At 43.4% G+C, this 17026-nt stretch overlaps 1 protein-coding gene across 1 annotated transcript in view; it reads left to right on the top strand.

Annotated features, from left to right (window-relative positions):
* The first annotated feature begins 927 nt into the window (after positions 1-927).
* LOC139391988 (sorting nexin-13-like) overlaps positions 928-17026 on the top strand; it is a 51636-nt gene continuing 35537 nt past the window's right edge. Inside the window, exon 1 of the mRNA XM_071139601.1 lies at positions 928-1098. Within this exon, the coding sequence (XP_070995702.1) occupies positions 1087-1098 (12 nt within the window). The 5' untranslated portion in view covers positions 928-1086. The remainder of the gene's footprint in view (positions 1099-17026) is intronic.

Here is a 17026-nt window from a genome sequence, read left to right as displayed (position 1 = left end):
TATTCTTTATCCCTTTACACTTGTGTGTGTGTATAAGGTAGTAGTTGTGGAATTGTTAGGCTAGATTACTCGTTGGTTATTACTGCATTGTCGGAACTAGAAGCACAAGCATTTCGCTACACTCGCATTAACATCTGCTAACCATGTGTATGTGACAAATAAAATTTGATTTGATTTGAAGTACAAAAGGGAAAATAAATTAACATAAATATGGGTTGTATTTACAATGGTGTTTGTGCTTCACTGATTTCCCTTTTCTTGTTGTAAAAGGTAACGGCTATTTTCTGGATTTTTGCTCTGCGTGCATTCTTTGGTGTTTTATGTTGTACACGAGGAAGGTTGTGCGGAATTGGGTGTTTGTCCCGTTTTGTGAATTCTTGGTTGGTGAGCGGACCCCATGCCTCACAACCATAAACGGCAATGGGTTCTATAACTGAAGATCCTAATTGGGATGTTGAATTGTATGTTCCTTTTGATGCTCTCGCGCTCTCTCTCTCTCTCTCTCTCTCTCTCTCTCTCTCTCTCTCTCTCTCTCTCTCTCTCTCTCTCTCTCTCTCTCTCTCTCTCTCTCTCTCTCTCTCTCTCTCTCTCTCTCTCTCTCTCTCTCTCTCTCAGATGGTAAGTTGTCAACCACTGGTCAATCGTGCACTTGATAGTTATTTTCTACTTGATTTGATGTTGAGAGGTAGGCTACGCTACCTTTTCATATAGCTGCACAACAGTAGCAACAATCGAAGATAACGTTGCACATTTAATTCAACATCATAAATGTCGACTATGTGTTTGAGTGTTTCAGATAAAGTTTTTTTTGGCTCAGCTGCAGTTTAAAAAGTAATAAGATGAGAACGTTTATAGAATTAAACCACATTGCCACTCACCGGTGTGTTGGTTGCGTCATAACAAAAAATCAACCAATCAGAGAGCAACGTCGAGAAACGGGGTGCTGAGACGTATAAAGCTGCAACATGGCGACTCTCCGAAGAGACTACGGAGAGTGGCGATACAACCGTTTTTAAAACATATAGTTACGCCTCGTGCAATGTGGCGGGATTAGCACAAGCCTCGACACCCACAACATTGTAAACTATGTTTGCAGAGGTAAGTTCATACTCGCTCAAAGGCGTGTCTATAGTTTGTTTTCTGCCCCTGGGCAGGTGACAGCTAGATAGCCACATAGCTAGCTAACCGTTTAGCATCGGATCACAGGTAAACAGGAAGACGAGCACAGACAGACTTGTCTGTTTTGAAAAAGCTTCTTTGCTAACTCGGTGTTTGTCAGTCCAGGATTAGACAGCTAATACGATGAGCTGAAGTTATCCTTAGTGACAACACTGTGCTGGAATTAGCTTGTTGGCTAGGTTAAATAACCGACGTTATGCGATCACATGAGTTGTAACGACGTTGCAAGATAATATCTTTAGCTCAGGTGAGAATGGAATGGGCGCGTCCCAAAATAGTTAGTTGGCTAGCAACATCGATGTCTGTTGCCCTATTTGCCTCCTGGCAACATATATCTTCGCCTGCTAGTTAACTAGTTAAAGGGGAACTCCACTCAAACTATATTTAGGGATGTTTTTTTTCATCGTTATTCCACTGTTGATACAGTCCCGAAATGTTTTGCATGTCAGCAGTCAAGTTTTGAAGATATTGGACTTTCAAGAAGCAAAGTGTGTCACTGACCTCATCACCAACTACCTTCAGCGCTATTGGACTATAGTCCGGGGGGATCCTGACACTCGTTCTGAACATTAAAACGCATCTCTTGCTGTACGGTTTTGGAAACATAGGAAGAGATCTTTAAAACATCAGGGGGAAAAAAAGAAGGTTAAATTACACCTTTTTATAGGAGTATTGTTAGTGTTCCCACAACGGAAGACAGAGACCACCTGTGTTAATTAGCTGTCTAGCGTGCTCTGAACATCTCTGTGTAAGCATAACTGTGGAGGAAGTGTGTAGTAAATCAACTGGAGGCACACACAGAGTATGGATCTGTTCAAAACTGCTACAGTAAGTGTGTGTATTTAAAAATATATATATATATATTATTTCTTGCAGATATGAAAGATGAGGGTCATATCAGCAGTGATTCCTCTGGAAGAATGTGTAGCAGTGGGGGGCAAAGGTCATAGGGGGTGGGGAGTTAGGTAGAAGGACTGAGAATCTCACTTCTGGTGTCTTTCTACTCCAAATTGAATGAAAATAAAATGATGCTGATGTAACAGTATAGACTTCACGTCCGTCCCCTCGCCCCGACCTGGGCGCGAACCAGGGACGCTCTGCACACGTCTACAGTCACCCTCGAAGCATCGTTACCCATCGCTCCACAAAAGCCGCGGCCCTTGCAGAGCAAGGGGAACCACTACTTCAAGGTCTCAGAGCAAGTGACGTCATCGATTGAAACGCTATTTCGCTCACACCACCGCTAACTAGCTAGCAATTTCACATCGGCTACACTGACACCATCTAAAATATGATATCCACCTCGAGAAATGAGCCCTATAACAAATTGGTACAGTGATTTGTTTAAATCAGGTATGCTATGAGCAATAAGCATTATCACCTGTTGGAAACCTCCCTAAAGGGGCCACATGAAGATCGGGGGAAACTAAAAATAAATCTTCTCTCAGCTTCAACGTGACAATGGCGAGAGCTAGCGAGACAGAGAGAAGCACATTTGATGAAGCACCGTCGTCTTTCGAATCCGCCGTGCGGGAACAGCGTTCACTACGATGACGAGGGTACGAAGACGAGGGTACGATGACGAGGGTACGATGACGAGGGTACGATGACGAGGGTACGAAGACGAGGGTACGATGACGAGGGTACGATGACGAGGGTACGATGACGAGGGTACGATGACGAGGGTACGAAGACGAGGGTACGATGACGAGGGTACGAAGACCGTAAACAAACAAGACTACGATCTGCAGGCATTGCTTTGCCACCGTCGGCTACTCCAGTGGAAGCACTTCTAACATGAAGTGTCTTTTACGCGGCCGTCACCCGGCCGTATCCCTTGCAGGTGAAGCTGGAGCAAGGAGAGTCTGCTCGTTAGCGAAAACACGCTCTCGCTGCTGCCTTCCAGTGACAAACGAAAGCAGTGGGAGTGTTCATAGCCAAAGATTTGCAGCCCTATTCGGTGGCAACTGACTCGGGATTTCGACACCCGATTTATTTGTTTTTTTGTTGCCATGTTACAATGTCCCCTCCCATACACATTTCAGCAGCGAAGTAATTCCCAAACTCTATGAAACATCACAGAGAGAAATTGAAAAGGAATTGACACAGACACCCTATCTAGCTCTCTCCACTGACAGTTGGACCTCCAGAGCAACTCAAAGCTACCTCTCTGTGACGGTTCACTGTGTACTCGAAGCTACCTCTCTGTGACGGTTCACTGTGTACTCGAAGCTACCTCTCTGTGACGGTTCACTGTGTACTCGAAGCTACCTTTCTGTGACAGTTCACTGTGTACTCAAAGCTACCTCTCTGTGACGGTTCACTGTGTACTCGAAGCTACCTCTCTGTGACGGTTCACTGTGTACTCGAAGCTACCTCTCTGTGACGGTTCACTGTGTACTGGATCGGGAGATGAAGAGCTACGTGTTAACTCCTCCCCTGTATGAGAGTCATACATGCGCACACTTTTCTTAAATATAAAGATACCGAAACTGTACCGTGGCCCACAAACCGTGATGCGTACTGAACCGTGGGCCCACTGTACCAGTGTATCCCCAGTGTGGTGGGCCTCATCTAATCTAGTTATATCTGCTGATAAAGTCCCTCTCCTATGTAACAATCTCTCTGCTGTGAGATTGTATCTAATACCTCCACTGTATCTGCTTGTACTCAGTAACTGCTAATATGTAACACTCTGATTACTAGCAGGTCTATCTATATATGACATCTCTAGGTAAGGTAAGGCTATGGCCGACTGGCGCATTGTCTCCAGTTAGCCTGGGGTGTTATGGAAGAGGGAGAGCATGGTGTTGTGCCAGATATCACAACCCTCTTACAGGCGGTGGGTGCCTTTCTGTTTCTCAAACCCTCTTAACAAGTCACTGTTTCAATGACCTGGGTTGAACTCCGGAGGCATATAATCAAATCCCATTTTATTTGTCACGTGCTTTGTAAACAACAGGTGGTAGACTATCTGTCCTGAGCCGATGTGCAGGTGTAAGAGGTAATGGAGGTAGATGCAGTATATACATATAGGTAGGGATAAAGTGACCAGGCAACAGGATGGATAATAAATAGTAGCAGCATGTGATGAGTCAAGAGAGTTATTGCAAAAAGGGTCAATGCAGATAGTCGCTATCGGTGAACATTTTAAATAACTATTTTAGCGGTCTTATGGCTTGGAAGTAGAAGCTGTTCAGGGTCCTGTTGGTTCCAGACTTGGTGCATCAGTACCGCTTGCTGTGGGGTAGCAGAGAGACTTGGGTGGCTCCAGGCCTTCACCACCGTGCCCGGGGACAACCCTGCTACAGTGTGCCGGTGCCTGACCGAATACAACCCAACAGCACAGTTTCCAGGCAGACTGAAGGGAGATTGTTGTTGTGGTGTAGCTGGTGTTAGTGTAATATAGATCTTCACTGAGATGTGTTCCTCTCACAGCTAAATCTTCATTCATCTGTCTTAATCGAAGCTTAGTGACAGGGATGCGCCAATCCATCAGAGCTGCTCCTCCGCATCAGCCTGGGGTCACCCTTGAAAGCTTTAACAGTCCACAGTCTATGGGAGAAGCATGAGCATTAAGCCCAGTATACATCATCATACTGAGGCCTGACTGAGCCCCCTCCCCCCGCCCAGCTAACTCCCCGCTCTCTGGGATATCAACTCACTTTCTCAGAGGAGAGCTTTAATGTGCGAAGTTAATTCCTCACTAAATAAACCCTAACCCCTCACTCACTCACTAAACCCTAACCACGCACCCCTCACTCACTCACTCACTAAACCCTAACCCCTCACTCACTCACTCACTAAACCCTAACCACTCACTCACTCACTCACTCACTCACTCACTCACTCACTAAACCCTAACCACCCACTCACTAAACCCTAACCCCTCACTCACTCACTAAACCCTAACCCCTCACTCACTCACTAAACCCTAACACCTCACTCACTAAACCATAACCACTCACGCAACCCTAACCACTCACTCACTCACTCACTCACTCACTCACTCACTCACTCACTCAACCCTAACCCCTCACTAAGCCCTAACCACTCACTCACTCACTCACTCAACCCTAACCCCTCACTCACTCACTCACTCAACCCTATCCCCTCACTAAACCCTAACCCCTCACTAAACCCTGACCCCTTGCTAACATTAGTAACTCCTCACTGTGGAGGGGGCTGTGCCGCTGACAGAGCTGAAACATGCATTCTCTAACCCCAGTGACCTCTTACCCCTAACCCCAGGGACTCCTTACCCCTCTTTTGATTGTTTTGACTGTTTCCACTGTTTGCAATGTGATTTTTTTGGACAAAATCAGAGGTAAATAAAACACCCTATCCTGTAATTCTCATGCCCCCTAAACAACTTAATGTGAAAATGTGCGTGATATTCTAAGAATTTGTTTGTTTTGGGCCGGCCCGGATTTATGGTTTGTGTAACATCGTAGCCTCTAGAACAACGTGTGGCCATTGTGAGTGTGAGAGAGCGAGATCTGTCTTTCGTAGGAGTAGAATGAGATTCACTTTCAATGATCTATGCATGCAATGCTTTATATAAAGGGGATTTTAGATTTTTATTTATTATTGTCATGCATTCCGGTACCTAAGAGCCCCCCAGGTCAACCCCCCCCCCCCCCCTCCTTCTCGGCTCACTTTTTGTTCCGGCACCTTCACAAATGTATCACTGCCATGTATCAAATTAGTCACTGCCATAGGTCACAGAGGCTGTGGTAACAGAGGGAAGTGAAACCAGACTGACTGACTGGTCAGATTTCATGTGACGGGGACAACTATTTTTCAGTCTTCAAGGAATTCTTTGTGCTCCTTCAGCTTGGAACCTTCAGCTCTTGTTTTAAAGCCAGAATCCTTCATTGAAAACTGGTCACCCCACCTCTGTTTTGGTAAAAAGCTGAGGGATCGGCCTGGAGAAATGTAACCACTCTCAGATGAATAGACTGTGCAGGATGCAAGGACTGACCATCCATGATATCAAAATTATAAACTTATATTTTGGGTTCTGATAGGGTACGACAGTTGAACTAAACTCATGAATGATTTATAAGTTACATATTCTTGAAAAATCAGTTTGTACAGTTAAATCGGAAGTTTACATACACTTAGGTTGGAGTCATGGAAACTCGGTTTTTCAACCACTCCACAAATTTCTTGTTAACAAACTATAGTTTTGGCAAGTTTGTTAGGACATATACTTTGTGCATGACACAAGTCATTTTTCCAACAATTGTTTACAGGCAGATTATTTCACGTATAATTCACTGTATCACAATTCCAGTGGGTCAGAAGTTTACATACACTAAGTTGACTGTGCCTTTAAACAGCTTGGAAAATTCCAGAAAATGATGTCATGGCTTTAGAAGCTTCTGATAGGCTAATTGGCATCATGAGTCAATTGGAGGTGTACCTGTGGATGTATTTCAAGGCCTACCTTCAAACTCAGTGCCTCTTTCCTTGACATCATGGGAAATCAAAAGAAATCAGCCAAGACCTCACAAAAAAATTGTAGGCCTCCAAACATCTGGTTCACCTTTGGGAGCAATTTCCAAACGCCTGAAGGTACCACGTTCATCTGTACGAACAATAGTACGCAAGTATAAACACCACGGAGCCGTCATACCGCTCAGGAAGGAGACGTGTTCTGTCTCCTAGAGATGAACGTACTTTGGTGCGAAAAGTTCAAATCAATCCCAGAACAACAGCAAAGGACCTTGTGAAGATGCTGGTGGAAACCGGTACAAAAGTAACTATATCCACAGTAAAACGAGTCCTATATCGACATTACCTGAAAGGCCCGTCAGCAAGGAAGAAGCCAGTGCTCCAAAACCGCCATATAAAAGCCAGACTACGGTTTGCAACTGCACATGGGGACAAAGATTGTACTTTTTGGATAAATGTCCTCTGGTCTGATGAAACAAAAATAGAACTGTTTGGCAATAATGACCATCGTTATGTTTGGATGGAAAAGGGGGAGGCTTGCAAGCCGAAGAACACCACCCTAACTGTGAAGCGTGGGGGTGGCAGCATCATGTTGTGGGGGTGCTTTTCTGCAGGAGGGACTGGTGCCCTTCACAAAATAGATGGCTTCATGAGGAAGGAAAGTGATGTGGATACATTGATGCAACATCTCAAGACATCAGTCAGGAAGTTAAAGCTTGGTCGTAAATGGGTCTTCCAAATGGACAATGACCCCAAGCATACTTCCAAAGTTGTAGCAAAATGGCTTAAGGACAACAAAGTCCAGGTATTGGAGTGGCTGTCACAAAGCCCTGACCTCAATCCAATAGAAAATGTGTGGGCAGAACTGAAAAGCGTGTGCAAGCAAGGAGGCCTTCAAACCTGACTGTTACACCAGCTCTGTCAGGAGGAATGGGCCAAAATTCACCCAACGTATTATGGGAAGCTTGTGGAAGGCTACCAGAAAGGTTTGACCCAAGTTAAACAATTTAAAGGCAATGCTACCAAATGCTAATTGAGTGTATTAAAACTTCTGACCCACTGGGAATGAGATGGAAGAAATAAAAGCTGAAATAAATAATTCTCTCTACTATTATTCTGACATTTCTCATTCTTAAAATAGTGGTGATCCTAACGGACCTAAGACATGGAATTGTTGCTAGGATTTAATGTCAGGAATTGTGAAACTGAGTTTAAATGTATTTGGCTGAGGTGTATGTAAACTCCCAACTTCAACTGTATATACTAGTGTTGCATATTTTGGGGAATATTCAGAGGTGGTAACTTTCCATGGGAATATATGGGAATTAATGACAATGTAAGCAAATTAATGTTAATAGTATTTAAATGTCATGTTTTCTTGCATTGGATATATTTATCATATATGGAGACAGAAACCTAAACCTTTTACCTTATCATAAGTAGACATAATTGCAAATGATTAAATCCTTCCAATAGAAATAAAAAAAACTTTAGTTCCGAATTGAACTTTAATTAAATGAGTTGACTCTCCCAAAAACTTTCTCGACATGCATCTGTAAAATGATAGTCTAGAAACTAAAGCTTTGGTTGTCTTCCCCTCAGGCTTCCATGTCTTCTCCCTGGACCTCCTCAATGTCCACCTCTTGAACATCAGACTCTGAGGCCTCATCTTCACTGTCACTCTCCAACCTTGTTGAGGATGGCTTGTTGTCAGGCTCAAAAATCTTTAAATTTGTCCAGATGGCCACCGATTTTTCAACCCTTGTATTGGTCAGCCTGTTACGTGCTTTGGTGTGTGTGTTCCCAAGCAAGGACCTGTTGCGCTCTGAGGTGGCTGATGTTGGTGGGATTTGGAGAATGATGGAGGCAACAGGGGAAAGAGCCTCATATCCACAAAGTCCTTTCCACCAGGTGGCGGATGAGATATGTTGGCACGACTGCCATATTGCATCTCCATCCCAAAGCCCTTGCTTGGAAGTGTACATCGCCAGACTGCCAAGAACCTTGCCCTCATCCAGGCCAAGGTGGCGAGACACGGTATTGATGACACCATAGCCCTTGTTGATCTCTGTACCAGACAGGATGCTCTTGCCAGCATACTTGGGGTTCAACGTGTACGCGTGTATGGGCTTCAGGCAGGAGTCTTCAGGATTTTTGATGTATTTCAGAACTGTAGTTTCTTGTTGCTTGGAGCAACAGTGAAGTGGGCAGGGCAGTATGGATTTATTCCCTTACATCTGCAAGCAGAGTCTGAACATTAGACTGGATGTCATTGTCTCCCTCATTCCGTGCAATGGCTACTGCTATAGGTTTCATTTGTTTCAGGCTGCTTACCACTTTCTCCCAAAATAAATCATCCAGGAGGATCCTCTTGATGGGGCTGTCCATATCGGCGGACTGTGATATGGCCATTTCTTGGAGAGACTCCTTCCCCTCCAGAAGACTGTCAAACATGATGACAACACCACCCCAACGGGTGATGCTGGGCAGCTTCAATGTGGTGCTCTTATTCTTCTCACTTTGCTTGGTGAGGTAGATAGTTGATATAACTTGATGACCCTTCACATACCTAACCATTTCCTTGGCTCTCTTGTAGTGTGTAGCCATTATTTTCAGTGCCATCATGTCCTTGATGATCAGATTTAATGCATGTGCAGCACAGCCAATGGGTGTGATGAGAGGGTAGGACTCCTCCACTTTAGACCAAGACTCTTCATGTTCGCAGCATTGTCTTTCACCAGTGCAAATACCTTCTGTGGTCCAAGGTCATTGACTGCCTTCAGCTCATCTACAATGTAGAGACCAGTGTGTCTGTTGTCCCTTGTGTCTGTGCTCTTGTAGAATACTGGTTGAGGGGTGGATGATTAATTAGTAGTTAATTATTCCTTGCCCACGAACATTTGACCACCCATCAGAGATGATTGCAATAAAGTCTGCTTTCTCTATGATTTGCTTGACCTTCACTTGAACTCTGTTGAACTCTGCATCCAGCAAATGTGTAGATAAAGCATGTCTGGTTGGAGGGTTGTATGCTGGGCGAGGAACATTCAGAAATCTCTTCCAATACACATTGCCTGTGAGCATCAGAGGTGAACTAGTTGCATACACAGCTTGAGCAAGACATTCATCAGCATTTCTGACTACGTTCCTCCATTGAGTCAAAAAAACTTCTGATTCCAGGAGGACCATGAGCCGTTGCTGTCGATAAGGTGTCTGATTCATCATTTTCACCTCGAATAGAAGTAGAGGGACTTTTGTCAGAGGTTGCTTGTTGTGAGCGCTGAGGGAACTTTATGCACTTGGCCAGATGATTCTGCATCTTTGTTGCATTCTGCACATATGATTTGGCACAGTTTTTGCAAATGTACACAGCTTTTCCTTCTACATTAGCTGCAGTGAAATGTCTCCACACATCAGATAGTTCCCATGGCATTTTCCTGTAAAGATTAGAAAAAAATTAGTTAAAAAACCCCAAATACAATTCCATGTACATGTTAAGTAGGAAATTATTTAAGCACACTTTACTGTAGGCTACTATTTACTAGTTAACAAAAAATAATGTATGTCATATAAAATATATTCACGCCACCCAGTATTGTAATCCAAATTTACCAGAAATGTAGTCCTTGGCTCAGACAGTGTAGTAGTGTGGGCTCAATAGTATCTCATTAGTGTGCAAGATCTTGAGAATCAGCTGCACATGTGATGGAAGAATGCACTGTACATGCAGAGGGTTGCAAAATCCAATTTATTCGAGGATAAGTTTAACTAAAATATACCACAAGACCTAGAATTGCCTTATTTGTATCCCACAAAAAAAAAGGTTCACTGTTATAAGCTAACTTTTTTTTGATCAATTCTTAAGCAAAATTCCCAAAATTCCTGGGCTTAACTTCCCATGGAAAATTTCCGGGAAAGTTTTCGACCCTTTGCAACCCCAGTTGCGGACTAAGGATTCTAGCTTTGAAACTCTGTTGCTCTTGTTTTGTAACCCTTCACTCTCATTTCGAACCCTTCTCTTGCGTTTGGAATAGAGGTTGACCGATTAATCGGAATGGCCGATTAATTAGGGACGATTTGAAGTTTTCATAACAATTGTAAATTTGTATTTTTGGACACAGATTTGGCTTCTTTAAAAAAAAAATTTGTTACACCTTTATTTAATCTTTATTTAACTAGGCAAATCAGTTAAGATATTACTAGTTTATCTAGCATGTCCTGCGTTGCATATAATCAATGCGGTGCGTATTGTTGCTCCAATGTGTACCTAACCATGAACATCAATGCCTTTCTTAAAATCAATACACAGAAGTATATATTTTTAAACCTGCATATTTAGCTAAAATAAATCCAGGTTAGCAGGCAATATTAACCAGGTGAAATTGTGTCACTTCTCTTGCGTTCATTGCACGCAGAGTCAGTTTATATGCAACAGTTTGGGCCGCCTAATTTGCCAGAATTTTACGTAATTATGACATAACATTGAAGGTTGTGCAATGTAACAGGAATATTTAGACTAATGGATGCCACCCCTTAGATAAAATACGGAATTTCCGTATTTCACTGAAAGAATAAACTTCGTGTTTTCGAGATGATAGTTTCCGGATTCGACCATATTAATGACCTAAGGCTCGTATTTCTGTGTGTTACTATGTTATAACTAACTTTATGATTTGATAGAGGAGTCTGACTGAGCTGTGGTAGGCAGCAGCAGGCTCGTAAGCATTCATTCAAACAGCACTTTCGTGCGTTTTGCCAGCAGCTCTTCGTTGTGCGTCAAGCATTGCGCTGTTTATGACTTCAAGCCTATCAACTCCCAAGATGAGGCTGGTGTAACCAATGTGAAATGGCTAGTGTGTTAGCTAATAGCGTTTCAAAGTCACTTGCTCTGAGACTTGGAGTAGTAGTTCCCCTTGCTCTGCATGGGTAACGCTGCTTCGATGGTGGCTGTTGTCATTGTATTCCTGGTTCAAGCCCAGGGAGGAGCGAGGAGAGGGACGGAAGCTTTACTGTTACACTGGCAATACTAAAGTGCCTATAAGAACATCCAATAGTCAAAGGTTAATGAAATACAAATGGTATAGAGAGAAATAGTCCTATAATAACTACAACCTAAAACTTCTTACCTGGGAATATTGAAGACTCATGTTAAAAGGAACCACCAGCTTTCATATGTTCTCATGTTCTGAGCAAGGAACTGAAACGTTAGCTTTCTTACATAGCACATATTGCACTTTTACTTTCTTCTCCAACACTTTGTTTTTGCATTATTTAAACCAAATTGAACATGTTTCATTATTTATTTGAGGCTAAATTGATTTTATTGATGTATTATATTAAGTTAAAATAAGTGTTCATTCAGTATTGTTGTAATTGTCATTATTACAAATTACATTTTAAAAAATCGGCCGATTTAATCGGTATCGGCTTTTTTTTTTGGCCCTCCAATAATCGGTATCGGCGTTGAAAAATCATAATTGGTCAACCTCTGGCTCTCGTCCTCTGACGTCAGACAACTGTATCATCCTCTCTGGTCTCCACCAGCCTGTTGAACAGTTGAAGGTTGAATAAAATTCCTCTCTGTCCACAATACTCAGTCAACTGTAAAGAGTCTCACCTATAGCTAGCTATCTGTGGTCATGCCTTGCTGTCTCATCTCTCATACTGACACAGTAGGTTCTACTCAGTCTTTTTGGCTCAGGGCTGTTTCTGTTACACATTTAGGACTGTACACTGACTGACCAATCCCCTCTGTGTTAAGCCAGTGGAGGAGTGGATCAGCTACCTCAGCCTGTAAATATTATAAGTTAACCCTGTAGTGGTTTAGTAAGCCCGGTCATTCTCTAGCTGAAGGATGGACACTATTACATACAGTGTCAGTATGAGAGACGAGACAGCCATGCATGACCACAGATAGCTAGCTATAGGTGAGACTCTTCACAGTTGACTGAGTCATTTTATTCAACCTTCTCAGACCCATTTCTGTTGGAATAGTTTTCCTGAACCTTCTTGCTACCCTACATTGTCACGGAAGACATGAACATGATTGTTACGCACAGTTCTGTTGTTTTTTGATTTGTCGTGGCTGATGACTGACTCACAGTGCTGAGCTGCTGTTTTTAATTTGTATTCTCTCACACTAGCCCCTCCCTACCTGTCTGCCCTTAATGCTGATAAGGTTAGCCTCGATCAGAATATGGAAGGCTAGCCACCAATAATATCATGACTACCTGTCTGTCCCTGTATTCAGACCGTGACTGTTCCCTGGAGGCTCCACTGTGACGGCAACACTGTGATAACCTTGCACTGGCCTGCTGATATGGGCCCGCTAACACCATTACGCGCACGTGTGTGTGTGTGTGTGTGTGTGTGTGTGTCAAGGACGTCTACTAGCAGCCAGGCACCTCGTGAATATGTAGAGGCCTCCTTTATCCCTGCTGTTAGTAGTATAAAGACCCTGACTGTCTGATGATAAATTAATACCACGTGAGCCTTACAATCAAAAATGTGTGTTGGACCGGCTGGTGGTGTTAGCAGTAGGAAGTCATGACTTGTGACCGGGCTTTTTCATTCCTCAGTCAGGGAGAGTGACATGTTTTTAGGTCGTCTCACATGACAGCCTACTAGTATGCTACTTCTCACCAGAACTAGTCTGGGATAAGCGTTTTGAGATGTAGCCTACCATTAGTGACAGCCCAGTCCCTTAGCTAGCCTGTGTCAGATGCAGGCTAGTGTTTTTACATTCCCCTGTGTGTAATAATGTAATAAGGCTGTAGCACTAAGGTCAACGACCTGTAGAAGTCAGACTGCTCTGTTGTTATTTGGCCATTGTGTTGTTTACGCTCAGGTGAATGTGTGAGCAGGAAGACACTGACAAGACTGTAGGATTCTGTGAGTGAGGGGAAACGCTGCCCGTGTGTGTATTGTGTCTGTGTGTGTGTGTGTAATATAACGTTGTGTTGGGGATAGCCCGGCTCGGTCCAGTGTGGTTGATAGAAACAGATGGTGTTGATGTTAAAACTGTGTAAGCTGGAAGGATTCAGAGTATTCTGCTGATAGCTCTTGACTAGTTGTGGTGCTTATAGCTAGAATACTGCTGTATTAGTCAACACCATCACCCTGACCCCTGGAAAGGTCAGGACCCATCCACTGTGTGTGTGTGAGTGACGGGAACAGGGACGCCATGTTCTGGAATCCTCTAAACATTCCATACATCCATCACATGACCGTTTTTTTTGAACAGACGACAGATACTCGTGTGTGTGTGTGTACATGCTTGTGTATTGTGTGGTGCAGTCATATTTAATACAGTACATTGGAGTAGCTTGTAGTCTGTCACTGTTCTGGCTTTTTGTTCATTCTCAGTAGCAGGCAGTAGTAGTAGTGGGCAGCTATGACTCCTCAGACTTACTGGTCTATAGGATTTAGACTAGGTCCTATTGTTACTGTGACAGAGGAGTGGCCATGTTTCAACACATTCTAGAACACTGTTACTATGGTTCCAACACGCTGAGTCATGATCTCTAGACTAGGTTTGTCTGTTATTCTGATTTTCCATACTGTTGCTGTACCGTACCAGGTTATACGGTATTACCGGTAGTGCACAGAAGGAGCGCTATTTATTTCCAAATGTACATGTTTAAAAAAAATTAAATACTCCATATTCATTTCATGCGTAGATACACTTCATTGGGTCTAACGGTCGTCACGAGCTGGACTGCGCATGTAGAACATTATTTTTGATGACAATGTAACAGTGTCAGTAGGAGTGACATTGGCCGGAATCTAGGCTGTGCCTTGACATTAGGACAAAATTAACAACTAAGAAATAATTTTTAACTTCTCTCATTGACTTCTCAAGCCCCAAACCTCAGTCTGGTCTGCAGCGTTCCTGTAAGTCTTGCAATGTTGAACCTCCGTGTTTAGAAACTCTGTGGTTCTAGTTAGGGATGCACGATATATCGGTGAACATATTGGAATCGGCTGACATTAGCTAAAAATGCCAACATTGGTTTCTGCCCGACCGTCTAGTTTAACGCCAATGTTAACCGATGTCAAAGCACAGCCATTTTTCCAGCCAAAGATAGGAGTCACAAAAAGTAGAAATAGAGATAAAATGAATCACTAACCTTTGATGATCTTCATCATATGACACTCATAGGACTTAATGTTACACAATACATGTATGTTTTGTTCAATAAAGTTCATATTTATATCCAAAAATCTGTTTACATTGGTGCGTTATATTCAGTAATGTTTTGCCTCCAAAACATCCGGTGATTTTACAGAGAGCCACATCAATTTACAGAGATACTCATCATAAATGTTGATGAAAATACAAGTGTTCTGTATGGAATTAAAAATATACTTCTCCTTAATGCAACCGCTGTGTCAAATTTCAAAAAAGATTTACGGAAAAAGCACACCATGCAATAATTTGAGTACAGCGCTCAGGCACCAAACCAAGCCATACAGATACCCGCCATGTTGTGGAGTCAACAGAAGTCAGAAATAGTATTATAAATATTCACTTACCTTTGATGATCTTCATCGCAATGCACTCCCAGGAATCCTAGTTCCTCAATAGTTTGTTTTGTTTGACAAAGTCCATAATTTATGTCCAAATACCTCCTTTTTGTTTGCGCGTTTAGTTCACAAAAAGGCTTACACTTGTTGTTCGCGTATTGAACTTTAGCTCATGAAAATAAATAGCAAGCCAGCTACTTAACCCTGTTGCCCTAAGCTAATGTTATAAGCAGCCAGCTAGTGAGGCTCGACTGGACCGGGTTATGTGTTGTGAAGCTAGCCATGATAAGGATTAGGCAAAATAATGGAATTTACGGTTTGCCTTCAATGTAAAAAGTATGTGTGTATTTCAGGAAATGGCTTCCTGGATTCCCCCAAGCAGCTGATTAGTCGGCTCCATTGCAGATTGGAGCTCTGATTCCGCCCTCTCATTAGGGGATACAACTGTCGGCAATTACCGACTCCTTCTGCAGCTTGAAAAGCCGGTGTTCCTTTGTTAGGAGAGGGAGCTTCCTGGATGTCCTGTGTTGGTTGTTGCTCAGAGACAGTTTTGTTGGAAGTATTTTGTAGCCGCTACACAGTGTTTTTGATTATTGAAATGGTTCACTTTAAGTTAGTAATTATTCTGTGTTTGTTCCCAGGGGGGAAGGGGAAGGCACCTTGGGAGTGCTTAGGAAGAGGCCTGCGGCCATATATACCCGTAGTATGTACTCTGTCTATGCACACTAGGTAAGACCTGGGCGGACCACCCCCTGTATTTTGGTTAGCGCGCCAGGTGGCATTAAGGTTAGGTAAGTGGTGGGTAGGCAGGTAAGGTATGAGAGAGGACTTTTACTTTCTTTGCTTTGGTTCCATCTAGCCCCTTTTCCCCACATTACCGTGTTACCGTTCCCAGTAAACGGTAATATTCTCTGCATCTGTCATCCTTATCTGCACCTACAATCTCTCATGCCTCTTTCACTCCACGGGGAGTTGAGTATAGCAGGGGGTTGCGTTCCCTCTTCCAAGAGGCGTGCGTAACAACCCCCCACAGCAACTTGCCCAAGCCCGACCATTTTGAGTCCCACCGTACCTTATCCGCTATGCAATCTAGTTTCCGAGCTGGTCATAGGTGCACCTCAGCCATGCTCAAGGTTCTAAACTATATCATAACCGCCATCGATAAAAGACAGTACTGTGCAGCCATCTTCATCGACCTGGCCAAGGCCTTCACCTACGTCAATCACCGCATTCTTATCGGCAGACTCAACACCCTTGCCTTCAAATGACTGCCTCGCCTGGTTCACCAACTACTTCTCAGAGTTCAGTGTGGCAAATCGAAGGGCCTGTTGTCCGGACCTCTGGCAGTCTCTATGGGGGTGCCACAGAGTTCAATTCTCGGGCCGACTCTTTTCTCTGTATACATCAATGATATCGCTCTTGCTGGTTTAGACTGTAAACTCTTCTTCCAGACTCACATTTAAGCATCTCCAATTCAAAATTAATACTAGAATCTTCTTCCTATTTCGCAACAAAGCAACTAACCCTAACCCTTCACTCATGCTGCCAAGCATACCCTCGTAAAACTGACTATCCTACCGATCCTTGACTTTGGAGATGTCATTTACAAAATAGCCCCTGACACTCTACTCAACAAACTGGATGCAGTCTATCACAGTGCCATCTGTTTTGTCACCAAAGCCTCATATACCACCTACCACTGTGACCTGTATGCTCTCGTTGGCTGGCCCTCGCTACATATTCGTCGCCAAACCCACTGGCTTCAGGTCATCTATAAGTCTTTGATAGGTAAAGCCCCGCCTTATCTCAGCTCACTGGTCACCATAGCAACACCCACCCGTAGCACGCACTCCAGCAGGTA

This window comes from Oncorhynchus clarkii, chromosome 32, assembly GCF_045791955.1.
Source record: "Oncorhynchus clarkii lewisi isolate Uvic-CL-2024 chromosome 32, UVic_Ocla_1.0, whole genome shotgun sequence".
NCBI lineage: Eukaryota > Metazoa > Chordata > Actinopteri > Salmoniformes > Salmonidae > Oncorhynchus > Oncorhynchus clarkii.
Note: the sequence above shows the minus strand (reverse complement) of the source record. Positions and strands in the feature narration are given on the sequence as shown.